At 43.7% G+C, this 27063-nt stretch overlaps 1 protein-coding gene across 1 annotated transcript; it reads left to right on the top strand.

Annotated features, from left to right (window-relative positions):
• The first annotated feature begins 531 nt into the window (after positions 1-531).
• On the top strand, positions 532-16438 carry LOC124719693 (splicing factor 3A subunit 2-like). The gene is made up of 3 exons (XM_047244901.1): positions 532-600; positions 3387-3560; positions 15293-16438. Exons 1-3 carry the CDS (start codon positions 532-534, stop codon positions 16436-16438), a joined length of 1389 nt encoding a protein of 462 aa, XP_047100857.1.
• The last annotated feature ends 10625 nt before the right edge of the window (positions 16439-27063 follow it).

Consider the following 27063-nt stretch of genomic DNA (forward strand, 5'->3'; position numbering starts at 1 on the left):
AGTTCCGCAGCTGCTCACGCTAACCACGGAACCACACCGCTCTTGTGTTCATAGTATCCTTGATGTTGCCTATCTTCCTCATGGACTACTCAGTTTCTATATTTTCCTTATTTTTATCATAGTTCCACACAACTTCTTCCTGTTTTCTCGATTGATCTGTGTTCAGTTTTCCAAGGCCTATCCACTGTGCCAACTTATTACTAAATCCGAGGGGGGGTGCGATGGGGAGGTTCCCTTGTCAGTAGTTCGGAACCGCAAGGCGGATAGCGTCGTGAGGATCCAGATTGTACGGAGGAGTACTCACCAATATACTGACAGTAAGTCCTCTGCACCACTTTTTCGCCGTAACTGATCCGCTTCGGACCGCGGCCGATGCGGCTGCACACGCAGTCGAGCTGCGAAGTGCCATTGGCGGCCAGGAGGAGCAGCAGCGGCGCAGCGGGCAGCATCGTCGCCAGCTCAGACAGTGCGCGCCTCGCGGGAACGGCGGCCCCAATATAGCGGCAGGCGTCGAGGAAGTCCTTCGCCCGGATGATTAAAACCACAGGAAGTGTGGCGTCCCTCGTCTGCTTCGCAGCTGCACTCCCTTTTCCTGTGTGGGTGACCAGCCGCCAACACACTCACGCACGCGTCTACACGTCTGCCGCGCCTTTTTAGGACGACAGTGAAATCCAGGAGCAGAGCTGTGGGCGATGTCCAGCAGTACTGGTTCACAGTTTCGACGCAAATATCGCCAGCGCTACCATTATGGAGAGTGTAGGTAGCTGCACTTAACGTAGAAACAAATTTAAGCAACTTCACAGTGACTGATGCTGAATCTGTGGTGCTGAGAATACACCACTGTCCGCCCACTTAACTGAGTGGCTGCCATGCAGTGGGCCCAGGTTCGACTCTCGGCCGGGTCGGGGAGTTTCTCCGCTCCGGGACTGTCCTCATCATCATTCTTTCCCTGTAATATTAGATTTACCGCTCTGATTTGTGTCCGAGGCTCAGTATATGTTTCGAGTAGCTGTTCGCCTGGATGACGTCGAGTCCAGAATCGACGGTCGATCTGTCGATAGGTTTCCATCGATCGACCGTCAGATCCAGACGACCCCGTGGCCAAACACGCAAGTCGTTTGACAAAGAGCAGATTGTAATGGTCCAGTGTGTGGGAACGAGCATCTCGTAAGCGACGAATCTGGTCGGCTGTTCGCGTGCTACTGTCGTGATCTGCGAACGCTTGTCGAAGGACGGCCTCACCACGAGTAGGGAGCAAAGTGCTGGAGGTCCGCGCCTCATCGCAGGACATGGAGGTCGGTGGGCTGGCCGCTCTCCAGTGCTGGACTGTGGCAGACCTGAAGGCAGAGCACACTTGCGTTGCTGTCACAAGTGTTTCGCCGCACACCGTTCAGTAAATATTTATGAACATGGAGCGCCGCAGCAGACGACTCTTTCGTGTCTCCATATTGACCCAGTGACTGCACGAATTACGATTTTAGTGGCCAGGAGACCGTCGAGATTTGACCGTGGATCGATGGAAACCTGTCGACAGATCGACGGTCGGTTGTGGATGCGACGTCATCCAGGCGAACGGCTGGTCGGAACGTGCATTGCACCCCAGACACAAGTCAGTGGGGCAAATACAATGCTACAGGCAATATTCACCTAGGTTCCCATAGGACGGGTGGTATTGTTCGGATGCGCTGTGACACCTGTTGACTTCAGAAACATTATAGCTAGCCACCAGCAGCCGTTCATGAATGACGTCTTCCCCATAATCGATGGCACCTTCCACGAGGATAACTCTCCGTGTCACATGTCCGTAATCCCGCTACGCCGGTTTGAGGACCATCACACTGGACTCCTGTTCATTTCTCGGCCTACAATACGGGAAAAATACGATCTATATAGATTTTAGGGAGCCTTTTAATTGCCAACTGCTGTTATTTACACAGTCTCCCGTAGAGCTGTTTTATTTGCAATAACAGCAATAACTTTCAATTAATATCATCGATTATATTTTTTACTGAATGACAGTATCTCTGTCCCTCATGAAATGGTGCTTGAGAAGAATTTAGTATTTGCTTTCTTCGTACATTATGAGTTATACCAAGATTACGCGTAATTAATTATATACAATCTGCATATTTGCCTACCAAGCGTTGTACTTTAGCTAACACGTATTTTTCTGCTGTTGCAAGCTTGGGCCGGCCGAGGTGGCCGAGCGGTTCTAGGCGCTACAGTCTGGACCCCGCGACCGCTACGGTCTCAGGTTCGAACGCTGCCTCGGACATGGATGTGTGCGATGTCCTTAGGTTAGTTAGGTTTTAGTTCTAGGGGACTGATGACCTTAGAAGTTAAGTCCCATAGTGCTCAGAGCCATTTGCACCATTTTTATAAGCTTGGTTGAAATGGTTCAAATGGCTCTGAGCACTATGGGACTTAACATCGGAGGTCATCAGTCCCCTAGAACTTAGAACTACTTAAACCTAACTAACCTAAGGACATCACACACATCCATGCCTGAGGCAGGATTCGAACCTGCGACCATAGCAGCAGCGTGGTTCCGGACTGAAGCGCCTAGAACCGCTCGGTCACCGTGGCCGGCTATAAGCTTGGTCAGTTGGTTTTACGAGATAGAATATCAGGCCTGAGATCTAAAATTTCAGCTGTTATTGTACATGGAACCCTAGCAGGATGGTGGGGGGCACATAGTTCCCAATTTTGGCCACTAATCTGGCATACGTGTGCCGATTCAGAAATCACCTTATTTACACCACAGAGGAAATTTCCAATATTGTGACATGACGTCTTGATTCGAGTTGTAGAGCGGTTTTTTTTTTATTTATTTATTAATCTGAACCAGGTCCTGGAGACTCGGTGTAAACATCACACTTCCGGCGGTGCCTACGTATTTTGCAGACATTTTACAATTTGGCACATCTTGCCTGTGGAAAATTATTCCTTTCTCGGTGTGTTTTCCTTTTCACTGAACAGCGGTCTACTGGTGATGGTGAGAAGTTGTAGTACCCAGATCAAACATTAATCGATTTTATAGTGCAGACATGTACTGGTGACAGTAAGCACTGATTTTCCACAGTGCAGCCATCTGTTACCGACAGGAGCAGTTGCGATGGGAAAGAAGGTTTCCTTTTATTTCGTGTTTTCGGCGTTTGAGGGGGAGTATTTAAGGTAAAACTCGTTTTCAAGAAATAGAAATTCCTAGTCCATCATTTATATTTTGTAAGCAAATTTTGGTTCTTATTTATTTGTAGAGAAATATGCCGTCTACTCGTTCCAGTATTTCGTGGCGAATCATCTATATCTTCAAATGAAATTCGTCAGCCTCATCGATCCGGATCCACTTGTTCACAGAGGATAATTGTACGTGTGTGATCTCACAGACTGTCGTCGCCTCATCGCTGCCGTCGTCGCCTTCTGGAGCTGCTGCCTTCCGCCTGCCCACCCCGAGGAGCCGCCGCCGCCGCTTTTCGCTCCAGGAGGACCGCACCTGCCGGCTGGAGCTGTCTCTAGTGCCGTCGCCGCCCCAGTTGCTGCCGTCGCCGCCGTCGCCAGCCGTTGGTCGTTGTCCTGAAACCCTTGTAACGCATTTCTATCTTTACGGCGTTGCTCATCGAGCCATATACGTTATTTCGCATCTCTAGCTGCTTCTCTCACACAATTAATGATAAAACATTTCAGAAATTCAGGGTCGCCACGAGCCCAAGCCCTTCCTAACTATTTAGAAAAAAAAAACGGAGCTGGAAAATTATTAGTTTAATTACTTTAATAATTTAATTACAAGCACGCAAATTTCTTTAAGCAGCCAGATACACAGCACTCCATGTCGTGCATGAAGCAACTTGATTAATTCAGGATTGGAAAGCCAGCCGGGGTGGCCGAGCGGTTCTAGGCGCTACAGTCTGAAACCACGCGACCGCTACGGTCGCAGGTTCGGATGATCCTGCCTCTGGCATGGATGTGTGTGATGTCCTTAGGTTAGTTAGGTTTAAGTAGTTCTAAGTTCTAGGGGACTGATGACCTTAGAAGTTAAGTCCCATAGTGCTCAGAGCCAGGATTGGAAATCGGAGTAACGGGGTAAGATCGACACCAAAAAATTTATATTCCAAGTCGATTATTTATTGTATCTAAGTATTTGGTTGCACATCCTAACTACACATAACTGATGCCTGACTCGAAATATTTAAGTAGGAATTACGCGACAATGAAACAGAGCACAGTTTAACTACAGCAAGAAGAAACACAGAAGACAGGGGAGGGAGATAATTATACTATCATCTCCTTTGCATTAATACCATAAAGATATCTCAGTGAGATTTGCATTGCGATTCTACGCATGCACTATTCTGGACAGAGGTTTAACCAATACACAACGCTGTGCAATAATTATTTAACACACTAACTGCGTCTGCTGCTTGCAAACGGCCGAAGTAGAGCACGTGGTGCATTCTGACTCAAACTGTTGTGCTGCTATGTAGAAAGCGCACGAAAGAACAGACATTCTTGCAGCTCAGTAAACAAGCAAACTGTTAAAATAAAGACTATTGCGGTGCCATGCTGGACCAGAAGGGTCATTGATTACCAAACACGTGGCACAAAATCGACACACAAAGACAAAAGCAATTTCCACAAAATATAAGATTAAAATTAATTTTAAAAAATAACTCGCTTCACACGCTGCAGCTACGCTGAAGTTCTTAAGTATTTCACCAGTTAAACATAACGAAGTCCTATCTCAACCTGATTCCTATCACCTGAAACCCCCCTTAAGAGCTACGATCCGTACTCACCAAGCGTTCACCGAAGAGTGCCCCTTTCTGTTTAGAGATTACCTAGCTCCCCGTGCAGCGGAAGCTACCAGAGGAGTAGCCGTCCGTCACCAACCTCACACACAAAAACAGCCTTCGACTAAGATGGGTAAACCTCTCTGTTCAGTTATTGGAAACCTAAGTTGGTCATCGTGTCCTCTCCTTCGAACGAGAAGCAAAATCGTCTGCTCCCAGCAGATGACGACCAACTCAGCGTTTCCCACAAAACAAAACCGAATATTAAATAGGCCTTATTTGAGTGCTCAGTCTTTCTGGAAGAGTTCATGAATTGACCTAAAATCAGGTAGTAAAGTGAATAAGTTGTACCGAATTCGACAAGCGTCTTGTAAAACGACTTGACAGAGACGTTTCACCCTTCTAGTGACATGGCCCGTGTGGCGGGTGTCAGCAGGGATGTGTTGCGCAGTCTGGACATTGGAGTAATGGAATGGCCAGCGATGAGTCTCGACCTAGACGCCATCGGGCATTTGTGTGACATGCCTGGCAGACGAGTTCACGGACGCCCCGTTCCACCACAGGCTCTCCAAGAACTCTAATGGGCTCTCAGTGAAGAATGGGAACAGGTGCAGGAGCGTGACCTACGTAGACTTATATGGAGCATGCCACATAGGTGTCAGGCGACGATAAACATTCACTGACGGCACAGGGAGATCTAATGGCTCTGAGCACTATGAGACTTAACATCGATGGTCATCAGTCCCCTAGAACTTAGAACTACTTAAACCTAACTAACCTAAGGACATCACACAACACCCAGGCATCACGAGGCAGAGAAAATCCCTAAGCCCGCCGGGAATCGAACCCCGGAACCCGGGAGATCTAATAAACAGACTGCCTACACTACACTTGTCCATACTCTCTTAGAATACTGCTGCACGGTATGAAATCCTTCCCTGATAGGATTGACTGGGTACATCGGGAAAGTTCAAAGAACAGCAGCACGTTTTGTATTATCGCGAAATCAAAAGATACAGGATTCGGGGTGGATATCATTAAAACCAAGGCGTTCTTAATTGCGGCGGAATGTTGTCTGAATGCGAAAATATTTCGTTGACGCTGACCAACACCGTACTAAAATAAGGGAAATCAGAGGTCGCAGAGATTGGAGTAATAGAGAATTGTGATGGTCATTCGACGAACCCTCTGCCAGGCACTTAAATGTAGATGTAGGTACACGTTGTTGAAGATCTCGAAGTTCTATGAAAAGCACCAAAGATCACGCGATGAACGATTGTTTCCACTTGTTTTTGACGCCTGTCGGACATTTCAGTTCCTATTAGGTGAGCGACTGACGATGTGACGCCCCGTACTGTGGCCGCGGTATTTTAGGGTGCCGGTACGAGCACGGTAGGAGCCGGAGCCGGTAGGAGGAACAAAGTTAGAACAGGTGGACGGTTTCAAGTACTTAGGATGCATATTCTCACAGGATGGCAACATAGTGAAAGAACTGGAAGCGAGGTGTAGCAAAGCTAATGCAGTGAGCGCTCAGCTACGATCTGCTCTCTTCTGCAAGAAGGAAGTCAGTACCAAGACTAAGTTATCTGTGCACCGTTCAATCTTTCGACCAACTTTGTTGTATGGGAGCGAAAGCTGGGTGGATTCAGGTTACCTTATCAACAAGGTTGAGGTTACGGATATGAAAGTAGCTAGGATGATTGCAGGTACTAGTAGATGGGAACAATGGCAGGAGGGTGTCCACAATGAGGAAATCAAAGAAAAACTGGGAATTAACTCTATAGATGTAGCAGTCAGGGCGAACAGGCTTAGATGGTGGGGTCATGTTACACGCATGGGAGAAGCAAGGTTACCCAAGAGACTCATGGATTCAGCAGTAGAGGGTAGGAGGAGTCGGGGCAGACCGAGGAGAAGGTACCTGGATTCGGTTAAGAATGATTTTGAAGTAATAGGTTTAACATCAGAAGAGGCACCAATGTTAGCACTGAATAGGGGATCATGGAGGAACTGTAGAAGGGGGGCGATGCTCCAGACTGAACGCTGAAAGGCATAATCAGTCTTAAATGATGATGATGATGATGATGATGATGATGATGATGTAGATGATGAGCCGCTGCTGGACTTGCTCGCCCACAGCCGTCTATTGGCTAGCGTTGCTACCTGGGCATGACGGGGCCCCGGGTTCGATTCCCGGTCGGGTTCGGGATTTTCTCTGCCCAGGGAGTGGGCATTTCATCGTTCATCGTCATGCGTGACAGTGGCTAGAACGGGCTGCGTAAAAAAAATTGGACTGTGTAGAAATGGTGACTTCGTACGGGCGCTGATGGCCGTGCAGTTATGCGCCCCACAAACCAAACATCATCATCGCCCACGACCGGGCTGTCGCAAGCGGGAAGCGGCGGACAGCGCAGGCGAGCCCTCAGCTGCGGTCGCAAAGGGAACGGTTGTGACGCCAGCACTGATGGCCGCGCTTCCTCCACACACATTCACACTCCTAGGCTATTCATGGCGCGCTTCGCAAAACGTCCGGTTTCACAATACGAGGTGTGGCTAGAAAAAAACCGGACTAGTACTGGTGAAACAATAAAACGAATGCAATAAGGCTGAAAGTCACGTGGCCTGTCACGTGACTCTCGCTCCGCCTACTGCTCGAGTTTCATCTGCCTCCTGCACTCAGTCTGCCCGTGGCGTCCGTTTTAAGTAGTTGACGTTTTGTCTGTGCGTCGGAAAATGTTGAGTGTACAGAAAGAACAGCGTGTTAACATCAAATTTTGCTTCAAACTAGGAAAATCTGCAAGTGAAACGTTTGTAATGTTACAACAAGTGTACGGCGATGATTGTTTATCGCGAACACAAGTGTTTGAGTGGTTTAAGCGATTTAAAGATGGCCGCGAAGACACCAGTGATGACACTCGCACTGGCAGACCATTGTCAGCAAAAACTGATGCAAACATTGAGAAAATCGATAAACTTGTTCGACAAGATCGCCTTTTAACAATCAGAGCAGTGTCTGAGTTAACAGGAGTTGACAAGGAAAGTGTTAGGCAGATTCTTCATGAAAGTTTCAACATGAACAAAGTGTGTTCAAAAATGGTTCCAAAGTGTCTCACAATTGAACAGAAGGAACGCCGAAGAATGATTTGTTCTGACATCCTGGAAAACATTGAAAGTGATCCCACCTTCTTACAAAATGTTATTACTTGCGATGAATCGTGGTTTTTTACTTACGATCCCGAAACTAAACGCCAATCGATGCATTGGAAAAATGATGATTGTTTTTTTTTTTTTTTTTACATCAAAGGGATTGTGCACATTGATTGGGTACCAGAGGGACAAACAGTGAATCAGCATTACTACATTAGCGTCCTGGCTACCCTACGTGAGCGAGTAAGGAGAAAACGGAACGATTGGTGGAGAAAAAAGTCATGGATCCTTCACCAAGACAATGCCCCAGCTCACAGTGCGCTGTCAGTGAAGACGTTTTTGGCAAAACACAACATTCCCATCTTAGATCATCCGCCCTACTCACCTGATTTGGCCCCCTGTGACTATTTTCTTTTCCCTAAAGCCAAGTCAGCTTTGAAAGGAACTAGATTTGAGACTGTTGAAGCAGTAAAAGAAAAAGCGACGGAAGTAATGTATGGACTTACCGAAAATGATCTGCAGCATTGCTATGAACAGTGGAAAATTCGTATGGAGCGGTGTAGAGACCGAGTCGGAGAGTACATTGAAGGAGATAACATGAAATTGTAAATAATTGTAAATAAATGTTTTTCCAGCATCAGTCCGGTTTTTTTCTAGCCGCACCTCGTACGACTTGGAAGGCGAGAAATCACAATCCTGCGACACTAGCTTCCTATTAAATGCTAAACGTACACTGGTAAGGTTCGTATGGCTCTGAGCGCTATGGGGCTTAACATATGAGGTCATCAGTCCTCTAGAACTTAGAACTACTTAAACCTAGCTAATCTAACGACATCACACATATCCATGCCTGAGGTAGGATTCGAACCTGCGAGCGTAGACGTCGCGTGGTTCCAGACTGAAGCACCTAGAACCACTCGGCCACACCGGCCGGCACACTGGTAAACCAAAACATTATGACCCCCGCCCATTGTGAGGCTGGTTGCCACCTTATGGCGTTGCTCGAACCACATGTGGTGAGGAAAGTATGCAAGCAGGGCGAAGACAGATGGGGAATGATTCTAGCGATGATGGGGGCCGGAAATGGGGGAGTCCATGAACATGAAAGAGTACCTGGTAAACGGTGTATCTGGTAGAATGTTCACTTGCTACTATCATTAGCGTCTACAGAAAGAGGTTGAAGAATGGTGAAAGTATCACTAGGCCATAAGTGGTTCGACATCCACGACTCCTCCCAGATGTGGGATTCGGCAGCTTAACGCAAGACAAGTGGTGACCTGTGGCATCTCTGCTGGTGCCAGCATCAATGTTTCAGAGCACACCATTCATCATACATTGCCAAACATAGGGTTCGTTGGTTTGTGGGGGTTAAAGGGACCAGACTGCGATGGTCATCGGTCCCCCAAACATAGGGCTCCACAGCAGACGACCGCTACGTTTTCACGTGTTGGCCCAACGACATCGTCATTTACGATTGCGGTGGACTCAGGATCATCGAGATTGGATCAATGGAAACGTGTCGGCTCCACGGACGATTTACGTTTCGGTTACAGCAGCTTGATGGTCGTCTCCACAAACGTCGTCATCCAGGCGAACATCGGCTCAAAGCATGTGCCATGCCACAAACGCAGGCTGTTAGGAGCAGTATTACGCTATGGGAGACATTTACTTGCGCTTGCTTGGGGCCTGTGCTAGTAATCAAAGACACACAGACAGCTGCGGACCATCTACACCCTTTCGTGGCTGATATCTTCCCTGATGGTTATGTCGCCTTTCAGCAGAATAATTGCCCATGTCTAGAACCTACAGGGTTATTACAAATGATTGAAGCGATTTCACAGCTCTACAATAACTTTATTATTTGAGATATTTTCACAATGCTTTGTACACACATACAAAAACTCAAAAAGTTTTTTAGGCATTCACAAATGTTCGATATGTGCCCCTTTAGTGATTCGGCAGACATCAAGCCAATTATCAAGTTCCTCCCACACTCGGCGCAGCATGTCCCCATCAATGAGTTTCAAAGCATCGTTGATGCGAGCTCGCAGTTCTGGCACGTTTCTTATGTCCCCATCAATGAGTTTGAAAGCATCGTTGATGCGAGCTCGCAGTTATGGCACGTTTCTTGGTAGAGGAGGTTTAAACACTGAATCTTTCGCATAATCCCACAGAAAGAAATCGCATGGGGTTAAGTCGGGAGAGCGTGGAGGCCATGACATGAATTGTTGATCATGATCTCCACCACGACCGATCCATCGGTTTTCCAATCTCCTGTTTAAGAAATGCCTCTGCTTTAGCCCTTTCCGTAAGATTTTCCAAACCGTCGGCTGTGGTACGTTTAGCTCCCTGCTTGCTTTATTCCTCGACTTCCGCGGGCTACGCGTGAAACTTGCCCGCACGCGTTCAACCGTTTATTCGCTCACTGCAGGCCGACCCGTTGATTTCCCCTTACAGAGGCATCCAGAAGCTTTAAACTGCGCATACCATCGCCGGATGGAGTTAGCAGTTGGTGGATCTTTGTTGAACTTCGTCCTGAAGTGTCGTTGCACTGTTATGACTGACTGATGTGAGTGCATTTCAAGCACGACATACGCTTTCTCGGTTCCTGTCGCTATTTTGTCTCACTGCGCTCTCGAGCGCTCTGGCGGCAGAAACCTGAAGTGCGGCTTCAGTCGAACAAAACTTTATGAGTATTTCTACGTATCTGTAGTGTGTCGTGACCATATGTCAATGAATGGAGCTACAGTGAATTTATGAAATCGCTTCAATCATTTGTAATAGCCCTGTAGAATCGACCTACGCTGTTTTGCAGAGCATTATAGTGAAACCACTTAGATTTCTTGGCCACCAAATTGCTATGACGTGAATCCCATGGAACGAATCTGGATCGCTATCAGGCGCCTGACAGCGTACGCAAGTCAGCAGCCAGTTATTTATGGGGATTACACGACTTGTGCGTATCCATCTGGTGCCACATTCCTTCACAAATCCACCACCAACCTGTATAATCGATGACACGCAGAAATGGTGATGTATTGCGTTACAAAGATGGCCCAATAAGATATAAAGCAGACGTCATAATGTTTTGGCTCATCAATGTACCTTCAGGTCGACAGTTCGCTGATACTGGGGGCGGTCTGTCCTTGAAACACTATACTTGTGACACTGTTGTCGCCAGTGTGATCTACACAAACCCAACTCGGCCATATCCCACTAAATAGATTTAACAGTTCAGCACGGCAGCTCGTAACGGGTAAGGAATGGACTCAGAACCACTTGCCATAAACTGTCAAAATTACTCCACCCTTCACCACAAACAGCTCTCTCACTAGGATGATAAAGTGACTGGAAGATACTAAGAAAACTTTATTCTCGTTTGAAATAGATACCCCATGTAAACAGTTATAATTCACTGTGACAACAGTCTTACCCTCGATTTTGTTGTTAACGTCTTCAGTCTGAAGACTGGTTTTATGCAGCTCGTAATGCTATTCTATTCAATGCAATCCTCTCTGAGTAACTACTGCAACCTAAATCCCTCTGAATCCGGTTTATATGTTCATCTCTTGGTCTCCTACTATTTTTACCCTCCATGCTTCCCTCCAGTGCTAAATTGGTTATCCCTTGATGCCTCAGAATGTCTCCTGCCGACCGATCCCCTCTTCTAGTCGGCTTGTACCACAAATTGCTCTTCTCCCCAATTCTATTCAGTACCTCCTCATTAGATTCATGATCTACCCTCCTAATCTCCAGCATTCTTCTGTAGCACCCCATTTCAAAACTTCTGTTCCCTTCTTGTCTAAACTCTTTATCATTCGTGTTTCACTTCCATACATGGCTACAATCCACACAAATACTTTTAGAAAACATTTCCTGACACTTAAATCTATAGTCGATGTTAACCAATTTCTGTTCAGGAAAGCTTTTCTTGCCATTGTCAGTCTTCATTTTATATCCTCTCTACTTCGACCATCATCAACTATTTTTCTGCCCAAATAACAAAACTCATCTACTACTTTAAGTCTCTCATTTCCTAATCGAATTCGACTGCATTCCATTATCCTCGTTTTGCTTTTGTTGATGTTCATCTTACAATCTCCTTTCAAGACACTATCTATTCCGTTCAGCTGTTCTTCCAGGTCCTCTGCTGTCTCTGACAGAATTACAATGTCATCGGCAAACCTAAGAGTTTTTTATGTCACTTCTAAGAGTTTTTGTTTCTTCTCCCTGTGCTTTGAATCCTACTCCTAATTTTTCTTTTGCTTCCTTTTCTGCCTGCTCAATATATGTTTTAAATAACATCGGGGATAGGCTACAGCCCTGTCCCACTCCCTTCAAAACCATTGCTTCCCTTTCATGCCCCTCGACTCTTACAACTGCCATCTGGTGTCTGTAAAAATTGTAAATAGTCTTTCGCTTTCCGTATTTTACCCCTGCCAGCTTTAGAATTTGAAAGAGAGTATTCCAGACAACATTGTCAAAAGCTTTCTCTAAGTCTACAAATGCTATAAACTCAGATTTGCCTCCTCTTATCTATGTTACATGAGAAATCGTAGCGTCACTATTGCCTAGCGTGTTCCCACACTTCTACGGAATCCTACTGATTTATTCCTTAGGTCGGCTTCTATCAGTTTTTCCATTCATCTGTAAAGAACTGGCGTTAGTATTTTGCAACCATACCTTATTAAATCGACAGTTCGGTAATTTTAACGCCTGTCAGCATCTGATTTCTTTAGAATTGGAATTTTATACTCTTCTTGAAGTCTGAGGTTATTTCGCCTGTCTCATACATCCTGCACACCAGATGGAAGAGTTTTGCCACGGTTGGCTCTCCTGAGGCTATCAGTAGTTCAGATGGAATATCATCTACTCCCAGGGCCTTGTTTCAGCTTTAGTCCTTCAGTGCTTTGTCAAATTTTTCAGACACAGCGGACGCTTCTGAACCACTACCTACTAGAATATCTGCAATGACACCTACTAATTGGGCAGTAATTATGGGATTCGCATAATTCATAAAATTACCATTATCCTCTTCTTTTTCCAAAAGATCATTGATTATGTTCTTTCTACGAAAACCAGAACAATCCTTTGATTCCTTACTACAAGTAACAGTGGGTAAACAACGACGAAAATAGGTCAGTCTATCGTCAAGCGATAAATTGCACCGGTTTTGTATTTGAAAACTTCTTGTGCGTTCATATTACTAAGCTTCTCATCACTAATAACTATTCCAGAAAAAAAATTCATCTTTACCACTGTCTTCACTTCCAAAAATAAATTTCCTAACACCTTCCTTATTCGTTACAGGCACTTCATCAATTTCAGTACTCTGTTCATCGATCACATTGTCACCACCATTCACCTCTTTTAAACCTTCTTGCAATTGTTCTTCACTCTCAGGAGACCACTAACTTCATACCTCGTTGCTGAAATTAAGTGTACCCATTGTGTCATCCTTGAATGTACATCAAATACTTCTTCTGTTAATAAATACTTACATAATTCTGAAATGTCACAAATGCTGTCCTAATTCTGTTTCCTCATCAGATTAACCTTTAATAGGAAGAATAATTTTTCTTACTTGAATGGAAACATGTGTCTGACAGACACAGTAATAAAGAAAACTTAATAAATTCTGCTTTTCTCGAAAAGTATTACTTTATGTGTTAGTACAATGAACAAACTGAGCAATAACTCACTGGAAACCTTTAACAAGTAACAATTCCAATACTTATTACTTTTATGAATACCCACATAAGAGCAAGCAAGGGATAAGCTTCAAACTCATAAATACTTTTAGCTAATTAACCCATTAAACAATTAACACTCATTTTTCTGGAGCATTTCAGACACGCAGGTCTATCACACTTCGCAGACTTATAAGCAGTGCTCCTGTTGTTCTGCACTTCCGCTTTGTTTCCAGTATGTCACTCTTCACCGTCTTTTGTTCTTTTTCCTTCTTCTATGAATATCTTCCAAGATGTTCAGTTATTATTTTCATACCTCCTACCAAATTGGAGATAAGTAACCTATTTTCAAAATGAGGACTCATTACACCGACTGACAGTTCCTTGACGAATCTGTACCTGGTGAAAATTTTACTGCTTTTAAAGCAGAAGTAGAAAACGCAACTGTTCACCGTAATAATGTTTATTAATGTAAAAAAAACAATGCTGAAGGCCAAGGTCTGCATTTTCTGTTGGATGAGTAATTAGCACATTTTTGGTCCAGTGTGTCTACTCCACCCTTGGTGCTGCTGTAGAAGGACACAATTACCGTTTTCCTTGTCACTTCATCCACTCCTTTTGAGAAATGCATACTGGACAACAGTATTGCTGTTTTGTTCTTCCTAGGCACTACTCATAACTAAGTAATTTTATCACTGAATGCATAAAGAGAAGGGCCAACGAACCTATTCTCAGAAGGCAGGAATTCAATTGGAATTTCCGGTTTATTTTTCTATAGTGTACCTAGATACTCGTAAGTTAACCGCTTGCTCTGAAGTTCTGAAACCAGTTCTACAGAGGAAAACCAATTTTCAGCAGTTACATTTCTGTTACTGTTTATAAATGGCTATCGAAGAACTGATTGCGTAAGAACACCAAATTTTATTTCTTCAGTCCAGCAGCATCAGAACGTTTACCAATATATATGTAGGCATTGTATAAGTATGATGTGTGGGCATCTGTCAGGCACAAGACTTTTATTCTAGACTTGATAGGCTTTTGGGGGAAATACACTCTGAAGCCAGATCTTGCATGAAACGGTACGCGCATTTCATCTACACCGGTAGATTCTCCAAGGGAATACAGTTTTTAACAGTTACTGATACATTTGGAAAAATTTCTGAAATTGATGCTGTTTTGTCTTCGTTCTTCCATATTTCTCTTGATTCAGGGTCATCGAATCGCAAAAAGAGTAACAAGATTTGGAACACCTTTACTGACAATGCAGCTCTAAATATAGGTCTTCCAATACAGTCAGTAGAGAAGAGTGATAGCATATCTTCATGTCCAAACTTACAGATGGAAGTCAGCATACAAAGGGCCTAACTGCTTTTTATTTCATACATATCAGTAGATTTGTAGCTACTTTTCTGATGTACTTCAATCCTGTTTCTGTACTGTTCCAGTTTAACGTTTGCCGATTTCACGATTATTTTGACGAGTTTATCATCAAATATCAAAGACAAAAATCTTCTATTGTAGGATTATCACCTAAATTTTTAACAGCCCTTGTTATACCCCCTATTCCTCGGATTATGTTATGATGAGATAATCGTCTATCTTTAGTTGGTTCTTTTGATTCCCAACAAAATCCTTTTTTGCCTTTGAAAACAAAAGGAACTGTCTCCGCAGGGCGTGCTGCCGTCGCAGGGCGTGCTGCCGTCGCAGGGCGTGCTGCCGTCGCAGGGCGTGCTGCCGTCGCAGGGCGTGCTGCCGTCGCAGGGCGTGCTGCCGTCGCAGGGCGTGCTGCCGTCGCAGGGCGTGCTGCCGTCGCAGGGCGTGCTGCCGTCGCAGGGCGTGCTGCCGTCGCAGGGCGTGCTGCCGTCGCAGGGCGTGCTGCCGTCGCAGGGCGTGCTGCCGTCGCAGGGCGTGCTGCCGTCGCAGGGCGTGCTGCCGTCGCAGGGCGTGCTGCCGTCGCAGGGCGTGCTGCCGTCGCAGGGCGTGCTGCCGTCGCAGGGCGTGCTGCCGTCGCAGGGCGTGCTGCCGTCGCAGGGCGTGCTGCCGTCGCAGGGCGTGCTGCCGTCGCAGGGCGTGCTGCCGTCGCAGGGCGTGCTGCCGTCGCAGGGCGTGCTGCCGTCGCAGGGCGTGCTGCCGTCGCAGGGCGTGCTGCCGTCGCAGGGCGTGCTGCCGTCGCAGGGCGTGCTGCCGTCGCAGGGCGTGCTGCCGTCGCAGGGCGTGCTGCCGTCGCAGGGCGTGCTGCCGTCGCAGGGCGTGCTGCCGTCGCAGGGCGTGCTGCCGTCGCAGGGCGTGCTGCCGTCGCAGGGCGTGCTGCCGTCGCAGGGCGTGCTGCCGTCGCAGGGCGTGCTGCCGTCGCAGGGCGTGCTGCCGTCGCAGGGCGTGCTGCCGTCGCAGGGCGTGCTGCCGTCGCAGGGCGTGCTGCCGTCGCAGGGCGTGCTGCCGTCGCAGGGCGTGCTGCCGTCGCAGGGCGTGCTGCCGTCGCAGGGCGTGCTGCCGTCGCAGGGCGTGCTGCCGTCGCAGGGCGTGCTGCCGTCGCAGGGCGTGCTGCCGTCGCAGGGCGTGCTGCCGTCGCAGGGCGTGCTGCCGTCGCAGGGCGTGCTGCCGTCGCAGGGCGTGCTGCCGTCGCAGGGCGTGCTGCCGTCGCAGGGCGTGCTGCCGTCGCAGGGCGTGCTGCCGTCGCAGGGCGTGCTGCCGTCGCAGGGCGTGCTGCCGTCGCAGGGCGTGCTGCCGTCGCAGGGCGTGCTGCCGTCGCAGGGCGTGCTGCCGTCGCAGGGCATGCTGTCTCTTGCTGACGCTGAGGACAATAATGAAAGTTTTTAAAATGTTAACGAATTTGTTACAGATATTAAGATGAGTATGGCAGATTTAATGATCATGAGATAAAAGCATATCTTGCACTGGTATGTTACACAGGCCAGTGAAGCCAAACTTCAAATGATTTAATGAAAATTGCTTCATATATTTTTGTTATTATTTACATGCAATTACACACACACACACACACACACACACACACACACACACACACACACACACACACAGTAGAAGTTATCTCCTCTGTGCTGGTATTGAAAAACCTCACTCATATTGCACTTTCAGATATTTAGCTAGCTGCAAGAAGCAGAAAATGTGCTTTGTTGGTGCTGCACATTTTTCTATTTTTTGACTCATTAACACATGCTGCAGTGTTCTTCAGCACGCCAGTGTAGAAGTTGGCACAGAAACAGCTAACTAAAAAATCCGTGCAGTTGGCACGTTTATTTATATGTAAAAGTCGACTTCGGTATTTTACTTTGTGCAAGACTCCATGTGCCGAGTGTAAATTCTAGATTCACATATTTTACTGATCACGTCAGTTCCACATAATCTTTTATTGATTATATCAATACCCATTTGTATTGTGGTCTATTGTGAAATTTGAACATTCGCGAATGTCACAGTAAACCCTTACAGTTATTGTTAATTGTAGGCTTAAACTCAATTGCGCTCTTATAAAACTTTTGAGAACAGTGGGCCTATCCTTTTGAAAACAATCTTCCTCTAATTGAACTGTATAATTACTTGAGAAATAGGTTACTTGTGAGAAATTTCTGCTACGGTCGGAGGTTCGAATCCTGCCTCGGGCATGGATGTGTGTGATGTCCTTAGGTTAGTTAGGTTTAAGTTCTAGGGGACTGATGACCACAGCAGTTGAGTCCCATAGTGCTCAGAGCCATTTGAACCATTTTGAGAAATTTCAGTCGCTTACAAAACTATGTTTTCCCAAGTTTCCGATACGAGTGTTTTTGGGTAACTTATTTCGTAGAAAATCAGCGTTTGTCATTCATGGCTACTGCCAAAGACTGGATCACCCTAAATTTCACCGTATATCAACGCAAACAAACGTGCATTTTTGAGACTTTTCATAAGCTACTTCTCCTGTGCATAATCTAACTTCTTGTAAATCAATGTTTGTGATTTAGGTACTGTAGCAGACATACAGTGTTCCGTTAAAGAACCTTAAAAAGTTTACTCTGCTGCCTTAATAGAAATGTCTTTTACTATATTTACTTCAGTTCTTATGGAAATAAGTAGTTTTTTAGCTCAATGGACATAAAAGATTTTCACTCTGCAGCGGAGTGTGCGCTGATATGAAACTTCCTGGCAGATTAAAACTGTGTGCCCGACTGAGACTCGAACTCGGGACCTTTGCCTTTCGCGGGCAAGTGCTCTACCAAGTGAGCTACCGAAGCACGACTCACGCCCGGTCCTCACAGCTTTTAATCTGCCAGGAAGTTTCATATCAGCGCACACTCCGCTGCAGAGTGAAAATCTCATTCTGGAAACATCCCCCAGGCTGTGGCTAAGCCATGTCTCCGCAGTATCCTTTCTTTCAGGTGTGCTAGTTCTGCAAGGTTCGCAGGAGAGCTTCTGTAAAGTTTGGAAGGTAGGAGACGAGATACTGGCAGAAGTAAAGCTGTGAGGACCGGGCGTGAGTTGTGCTTCGGTAGCTCAGATGGTAGAGCACTTGCCCGCGAAAGGCAAAGGTCCCGAGTTCGAGTCTCGGTCGGGCACACAGTTTTAATCTGCCAGGAAGTTTCGACATAAAAGATAATCAGCAGGCTCAGTTTGAAGTTATTTGTTCACTGTCCTGTAATACATTGCACCAGCCAAAATACAGCCCCGCAGTGAATGCTGTTCTCAAACACGGGATAAGTTGGTTGACTTTTCTAGGCAGCTGGAAATCGCCTTGACTACTGTCAAAGGACGCAGCTGCTGCGAGTCAGTGTGGTGAAGAGTTCCAGAGAGTCATGTACCTGTGGTACGAGTACCAATGGTGACTCAAGTGCTGTCCTCTCCTGTGGACTCTGTCTCTTCTGCAGAGAGTACAGAATCTCTCATTACTCGTGCACTTGACTGTGAGTGGCGTTTCAGTGGTAGATCTAGGAATCCTCCACAGTGTCGACAGGGACCGTGGAGGACTCAGGGTGCTGTACTGATTCTCCTAAATAACAAGTTCGAGGTGCTGTCTTTCACTGAAACTGAAAGTAAGCCAGTGGGACTGACTTCAACTCTCTTTGGGAAATTGTTTTGTCCTGTGTCAGTAGGAGGTAAACGCAAAAAAATGTAGAGATCTATTAACTGTTGGCAGTTGAGTTGTACAGGAAATGATGGTAGCCCTTAGGGCTGGCTCTGAGCACTATGGGACTCAACATCTTAGGTCATAAGTCCCTTAGAACTTAGAACTACTTAAACCTAACTAACCTAAGGACATCACACACACCCATGCCCGAGGCAGGATTCGAACCTGCGACCGTAGCAGTCCCGCGGTTCCGGACTGCAGCGCCAGAACCGCACGGCCACCGCGGCCGGCAAGCCCTTAGGGAAATGGCAGCAAAGGACAGAAAAGGGCATGAGGTGCACTCGGTGTGTATAGCTGGAGGCCTCATTCATGTTGAACAGGCTGTTCCAGGAGCCATTGAGGGAACGAGGTGCAAGCAACGGCAGATTGTTGCACATGCTGGCATAAATGAAGCCTGTTTTCTGGGCTCTGTGGTCGGACTTGGATCATTCCAGCAACTGATAGAGAAGACCAGCCTTGTGCACAGAGTTTCAGCATGTAACACCATGGCTCTAATGCCGTACAGATTTATTTTGCCTTTTGCTTTGGTTTAACGTTACATCGCTGAGCTTCTGTAAAAGTGTTCGATTGAATAGATAACACAAAATTATCCTTTTCCTTTTTTAAAACTTTGATGTCGTGGCTTGATTCTGCGCAATGTAGTATATCTGTCATTTAAATTCTTTGTCCCATTTGGAGGGAACAAAACTTACTGTATATAATTGTAATTTCTGTGTGAATAATTTTTTGTGGAAATGTCAGTATATGCAAATGTTCTGTTTTGTTTAATGTATTTGGTTACTGTTATGTAAACTGCTGATCCTCGCCCAGGGTTCTTAGTTATTCTGTGTATAAGAGGTAGTGTGGTTCCCCTCGGGAACGGAACTGTGTAGCGCGCGCAAATTGTGGTTCGCCTAGGTAGAAAAGGTGGAACAAGAGTCAGTCGGGGACGAGCTACCAAACTGAGCACTACCATGTAAAAGTTGTATATTGTGCTGGTTCCGAGAGAGGCTTTTTCTGCTACTTTCCAATGCCTCGGATGGATAGAACGATTCTGGAATTGCTATTCATCATCGCCACCAAGAAGGGCCGGAGTCCAGCAATTCTGTCTGCAAATCCGCCTACCAACATGCAGTTGCCACCACATTACGCAATCACTGTAAACGAGTACTATAATAATGTACAGTGAAGGCTCAGCTTATTGGGTAATTTAGTGTGCACAAATATAAGGTAATTTATAACTGAAGTTATGTACCTACCTTGATTTTTTTTCTATCACAACACCTCTCAGGTTCTTCTCCATTTGAATTATGATTACCGAGTGTCTTATTTTGTGGAAAAAATGAAAGCCTCAAAGTTAGACAGTTAATTACATAATGTTGTTTGATCTTTGATGACAAGGGAATATTCAGATTTACTGTGGATTTAGTGAAATTGTGGGAGGCAGTAAATGTAGTTCTGTGAAGTTTCAAAGTCACCTATTTAATCATTTACTTGGAAGTAGAAGACTGTGGTAATAAAGACAATTTGCTGTGTCTTTTATAAATTAAAGTTCTTAAAATTGAGGCTTACAAAGTTTTGCTTAGTTAATGATCATAGTGCTACCTATAGTAAATTTTAAAAGGTGAGTCAGTTTCTTGTAAATTTGTCAACATTGTGTTTCACTGTAGTAAAAGTCAAAAACTCCAATAGTAAAAAATTATATGTTCATGATTAGATTAGATTAGATTAGATTAGATTAGATTAATACTAGTTCCATGGATCATGAATACGATATTTCGTAATGATGTGGAACGAGTCAAATTTTCCAATACATGACAGAAATAGGTTAATTTAACAACATACTTAAGTTAATATAACAACTCTATTTTTTGTGTTTTTTTGTTTTTCTTTATTTTTTTATTTTTATTTTTATTTTTTTTAAATTTTTTTTTTCTTAATTTATATCTAAAAATTCCTCTATGGAGTAGAAGGAGTTGTCATTCAGAAATTCTTTTAATTTCTTCTTAAATACTTGTTGGTTATCTGTCAGACTTTTGATACTATTTGGTAAGTGACCAAAGACTTTAGTGCCAGTATAATTCACCCCTTTCTGTGCCAAAGTTAGATTTAATCTTGAATAGTGAACATCATCCTTTCTCCTAGTATTGTAGTTATGCACACTGCTATTACTTTTGAATTGGGTTTGGTTGTTAATAACAAATTTCATAAGAGAGTACATATACTGAGAAGCTACTGTGAATATCCCTAGATCCTTAAATAAATGTCTGCAGGATGATCTTGGGTGGACTCCAGCTATTATTCTGATTACACGCTTTTGTGCAATAAATACTTTATTCCTCAGTGATGAATTACCCCAAGATATGATGCCATATGAAAGCAATGAGTGAAAATAGGCGTAGTAAGCTAATTTACTAAGATGTTTATCACCAAAATTTGCAATGACCCTTATTGCGTAAGTAGCTGAACTCAAACGTTTCAGCAGATCATCAATGTGTTTCTTCCAATTTAATCTCTCATCAATGGACACACCTAAAAATTTGGAATATTCTACCTTAGCTATATGCTTCTGAATAAGGTCTATATAATGGCGTCATACCATTCACTGTACGGAACTGTATGTACTGTGTCTTATCAAAATTCAGTGAGAGTCCGTTTACAAGGAACCACTTAGTAATTTTCTGAATGACAGTATTGAAAATTTCATCAGTTAATTCTTGTTTGTCAGGTGTGATTACTATACTTTTATCATCAGCAAAGAGAACTAACTTTGCCTCTTCATGAATATACAGTAGAATGGCAAGTCATTAATATATAATAAGAACAACAAAGGACCCAAGACTGACCCTTGTGGAACCCCAATCTTGATAGTTCCCCAGTTTGAGGAATGTGCTGATCTTTGCATGTTATGAGAACTACTTATTTTAACTTTCTGCACTCTTCCAGTTAGGTACGAATTAAACCATTTGTGCACTGTCCCACTAATGCCACAATACTTGAGCTTGTCTAGCAGAATTTCATGATTTACACAATCAAAAGCCTTTGAGAGATCACAAAAAATCCCAATGGGTGGTGTTCGGTTATTCACATCATTCAAAATTTGACTGGTGAAAGCATATATGGCATTTTCTGTTGAAAAACCTTTCTGGAAACCAAACTGACATTTTGTTAGTACTTCATTTTTACAGATATGTGAAGCTACTCTAGAATACATTACTTTCTCAAAAATTTTGGATAAAGCTGTTAGAAGGGAGATTGGACAGTAATTGTTGACATCAGATCTATCCTCCATTTTATGCAAAGGTATAACAATAGCATATTTCAGTCTATCAGGGAAAATGCCCTGTTCCAGAGAGCTATTACACAGGTGGCTGAGAATCTTACTTATCTGTTGAGAACAAGCTTTTAGTATTTTGCTGGAAATGCCATCAATTCCATGTGAGTTTTTGCTTTTAAGCAAGTTTATTATTTTCCTAATTTCAGAGGGAGAAGTGGGTGAGATTTCAATTGCATCAAATTGCATAGGTATGGCCTCTTCCATTAACAGCCTAGCATCTTCTAATGAACACCTGGATCCTACTATATCCACTACATTTAGAAAATGATTATTAAAAATATTTTCAACTTCTGACTTTTTGTTCGTAAAGTTTTCATTCAATTTGGTGGTAATACTGTCTTCCTCTGCTCTTGGTTGACCTGTTTCTCTTTTAATAATATTCCAAATTGTTTTAATTTTATTATCAGAGTTGCTGATTTCAGACATGATACACATACTCCTGGATTTTTTAATAACTATTCTTAATATAACACAGTAGTTTTTATAATTTTTGATAGTTTCTGGGTCACTACTCTTTCTTGCTGTCAGATACATTTTCCTTTTCCGGTTACAAGATATTTTTATACCCTTAGTAAGCCATGGCTTGTTACAAGGTTTGTTACGAGTATATTGAACTATTTTCTTGGGGAAGCAGTTTTCAAATGCATTTACAAAAATGTCATGAAATAAATTAAATTTTAAATTGGCATCAGGTTCACGGTACATCTCATCCCAGTCTAACTGCTGTAGGCTTTCCCTGAAATTTGCAATTGTTAAATCGTTGACTGAACGTACTACTTTGGAGGACTGTTTAGTATTGCTGAATGGAGCTATGTCATATATTGTAACTAGCTGTGCACCATGATCAGAAAGACCATTCTCAACAGGCTGAGCATTTATCCGGTTAAACTTATCTTGGTCTATAAAGAAGTTACCTATCAGTGAGCTGCTATCCTTTACCACCCGTGTAGGAAAATCAATAACGGGTGTCAAATTGAAAGAACCGAGTAATACTTCAAGGTCATTTTTCCTATTACCCTCTTTCAGAGAATCTACATTGAAGTCCCCACAAATAATAATTTGCTTCCCCCTGTCTGACAGATAGCACAACAAGGAGTCCAAATTTTTCAGAAATAGATGAAAATTTCCTGATGGGGACCTATATACAGTTACAATTATAAATGTGCCTTTATTTAATTTAAGCTCACAGGCACATGCTTCTATATGTTTCTCTACACGAAACTTTTTTGTTTCTATACTTTTTGCACAATGATAACTTTTGACATATATGGCAACTCCTCCTTTCTCCATATTTTCTCTCATTACATGTGCAGAGAGCTTATATCCACTTACATTTACCTTATCCATATCAGTAACAATGTGATGCTCAGACAGGCATAGTATATCTATTTCATTCTCAGCTTCTAAATCTTCTAAACAAACCAGAAGCTCATCTACTTTATTCTTTAAACTCCCAATATTTTGATGAAATATACTTACATTATTTTTAATTATACTTTTATGAGAACCTTTCCTTATTCTAACATTTGCAGTACTCTCCTGTCTGAGTTTCTCATTGTGCTTAGGCCTAGTTCCTATACCAGTGGTCACATGGTGTTCAGAGAGGCAGATTATGTCAACTGGGTTGGGTGACTTTAATTCATCAATGCAATTACCTAGGACTGAGGTACAACTTGTTGGAGATAAAATTTCTGGTGATTGGTGAAAATTTATAATTGACAGCTGTGATTGGTGATCCAATGTGCTAGAATTGTGCTGTTTAATTTCTTTCCTAAACTGAAGATTTGTTTCAATCCTGACCTCTCGTAGAACTTGACATCTTTCTGCCTTACCTATCCTAAAAAAGGTGCTGCTCCAACACCTGTAACCACTGGTATTTTACCATTCATGGCAGTGCCTCCCCCCCTTAAATTTCCTGCTATTACCCCAGCCAGTTTCCCCTTCCCTTTCCTGTTGAGATGTAGGCGGTGCCTGGTATAGTCCCACCTACTGAGATAATCAACAGGAACCACACCAATATGAGCCCCCGCACCCGACCAAGCAGCCATTCCAACTCCAAATTAACTCTCCCAACAGAAGAGTTCAAATGAGGCCGGTCATGGCGTCTCAGGACAGATACAAATTCAACATTGGTGTGTCTCGATGCCGACGCAATCTTTACCAGGTCACACTCTATACTGTACCCAGGATCTCTGTCGATGCTGTTCCCTGACCCTCCCACAATAACCACGGTGTCTTCCCTGGTAAATCCTTTACAGAGTGAACCTAAATCCTCTGTCACCTGATCCAGACTAGCACTTGGTTTGAAAAAATTTGTGACCTGGTATTCTGGTCCTAATTCCTCCTGCAGAAGTTGGCCTACACCTCTGGCATGGGAACTGCCTAACAACAAAACTTTCTTCCTTTTCGATGACTTTCCTACATTCTTTTTCAATTTCCTATTGAAAGTTTGTTGTGTCCTGTCTACACCTACCTCTGCTTGAGGCTCATCAGTTTCTAACTGAAGCAACAGGTCAAACTTATTTTTGACATTCACCACAAAACTGTCAGACTTAGTTCTAGGCCTGTTCCTTCTGCTACCTGTTGCCACTTCCCACCTCTCTTTGCCCTTCTCCCTCCTTAACCTCCCTCCTTAACCTGTCCAGATCTTCCCTAGCCTGATCTAGCTCAGCCTGAAGGGCAGCAATTTTCCCCTCCTGTTCCACTATCTTCCTATCTCTGCTGCAAATCCTACATAACCACTGATGAGCCTGATCCACTTTCCCAACACCCACGCCACTGCAGTCCCCCCAGTGAAAAAAACTACTACATCCATCACACCAAACCCCGGAACTAACAATTCTACAGCAAGTCAGGCACTTCTCACTCATGGTAAAAATAATACTTTAGCTAGAATAAATCAATTAAATTACCGAAAATCAAAAAAGACGTTACAAGAATTAAGCCTATTCACAAATGTATATAAGCAAGTTTCTGATTTAAAATTCCGCTGTTTTTCTGAGAACTGTATTAAAACAATGAAGGTATACGCTATTTATTATATATTTCACTCGATGGAATGAAAAAAAGGACAATTAAACGAGATACTTTAACTTTGATTCTCCAAAAACGTTACGAGAATTAGGCCTATAAACAAATGTATATAGGCAAGTTTCTGATATAAAGTTACGCTGTTTTTCTGAAATCTGTATTAAAACAATGACGTTATACGCTATTTACGGTAGTTTACTTATTTGTTACCGAGAAACTAGTTAAATTACTGTGAAACAAGAAACAAACACGTTTACATAATTTAAGCGTAAGCGCGACTTCGCGAAGTTACGATCTTTTCGTGTTTTCTGAAAAAATACGCAAAGAAAAGTCAAACCTTTAACGTCAAGACTAAACTATACACTAATGCACGTATTTAATTTGTTGTCGGCGTTAAACTAAATTATATTCCTGTCTAAATCACTTAACTTTCTGGAAATGGTTTCTGGCGTCACTTACTCGGCGGCCATCTTGGAACTCATAGTGTCTTGCTAAGTGTTTGTCTCTCTTGTGTATTGGAAGTGCATATTAATAGTATAACAGGATCCACAGTGTGTCTATTGTGCTAATGCCAGGTAACAAGTAACGGGAAGACCACTATTTATGAAAACCATAATTTATTTATTCAAAAGATAGTGGGAAGCAACCTGTTAGTGGATTCCGATTAACTTTCATTTTAAATAGTAAAGTATTTAACTGAGAGAGACTTAACCTATATCCAATTTATGATCCTGCAGTGAATGTTAATAGTAATGTTATAAAGACCAGTCAGTTTGAACAAGCCCTGAAAGTAATAGTGTGTTTCGGTATCTGTTATATTTTTGCAAATAGTTTGTACTGCTCTAGCTGTTAGCTTCAATCTTACCGTAAACATATGTATGTGTCAGAGTTCATTGCACTCGCGTGTGACAAAGTATAGGTTTTGTTTATCCGTTAAAGTTACTAATAACTATTTTCCTGAACAAGAATGTTAATCATTCTCTTGCCTAATTAGGCTGGCGACCGTTTTCTTTATCCGTTAAACAGTGCAGATAGGCAAAAATTTTGTTTGTTACTGTTCAAATATTTACGTAATTCTGACTTTCACTTCCGATAAGCCACCTCCGTTAGGTACAGCTCGGTCAACAACAAAATTCCTCTCATAGGGTAACACTGCTCTGTTGCTTTACACCATAATTGTTTTAACTAGATAGTTATATTTCACGACCTGCCTCCTACTTTAAGGTTATGGTATAGCAGTAGAGGACAGGAGTGTTATAAGCAGAGCTCACAATTGATGGAGTCAGGTGAAAGGTTTTGCAGGGGCCCTAAGGTTCTGAGGATTCCTTGAAGCTACGCCTGGACATCGGGAATGGGATTACCTTGGCAAACTTTGTATGTGGTGGTGTCTGAAAGCTGACGCAGTCCCTCAGCCACATACTCCCGACGATCAAGTACCACGGTCGTGGAACCCTTGTCCGCCGGAAGAATGACGATGGGTCGGTCAGCCTTCAGATCACGGATAGGCTGGGCTTCAGCAGTCAGTGTCTCCAGGCTTCTTCCATGTATACAACCTTTTTTTATGATTCTTGAACCAAGTGTTAGCTGTGATTAAGTGTTAGCTGTGATTAAGTTGTGCTCTGTGCAAAATTCTACCAGGCGGCTTCCTCTTTCATTTCTTCCCCCCCAATCCATATTCACCTACTACGTTTCCTTCTCTCCCTTTTCCTACTACCGAATTCCAGTCACCCATGACTATTAAATTTTCGCCTCCCTTCACTACCTGAATGATTTCTTTTATTTCATCATACATTTCTTCAATTTCTTCGTCATCTGCAGAGCTAGTTGGCATATAAACTTGTACTACCGTGGTAGGCGTGGGATTCGTGTCTATCTTGGCCTCAATAATGTGTTCAGTATGCAGTTTGTAGCAGCTTACCCGCACTCCTATTTTTTTACTCATTATTAAACCTACTCCTGCATTACCCCTATTTTATT

Source organism: Schistocerca piceifrons, chromosome 11 (genome assembly GCF_021461385.2).
Source record: "Schistocerca piceifrons isolate TAMUIC-IGC-003096 chromosome 11, iqSchPice1.1, whole genome shotgun sequence".
NCBI lineage: Eukaryota > Metazoa > Arthropoda > Insecta > Orthoptera > Acrididae > Schistocerca > Schistocerca piceifrons.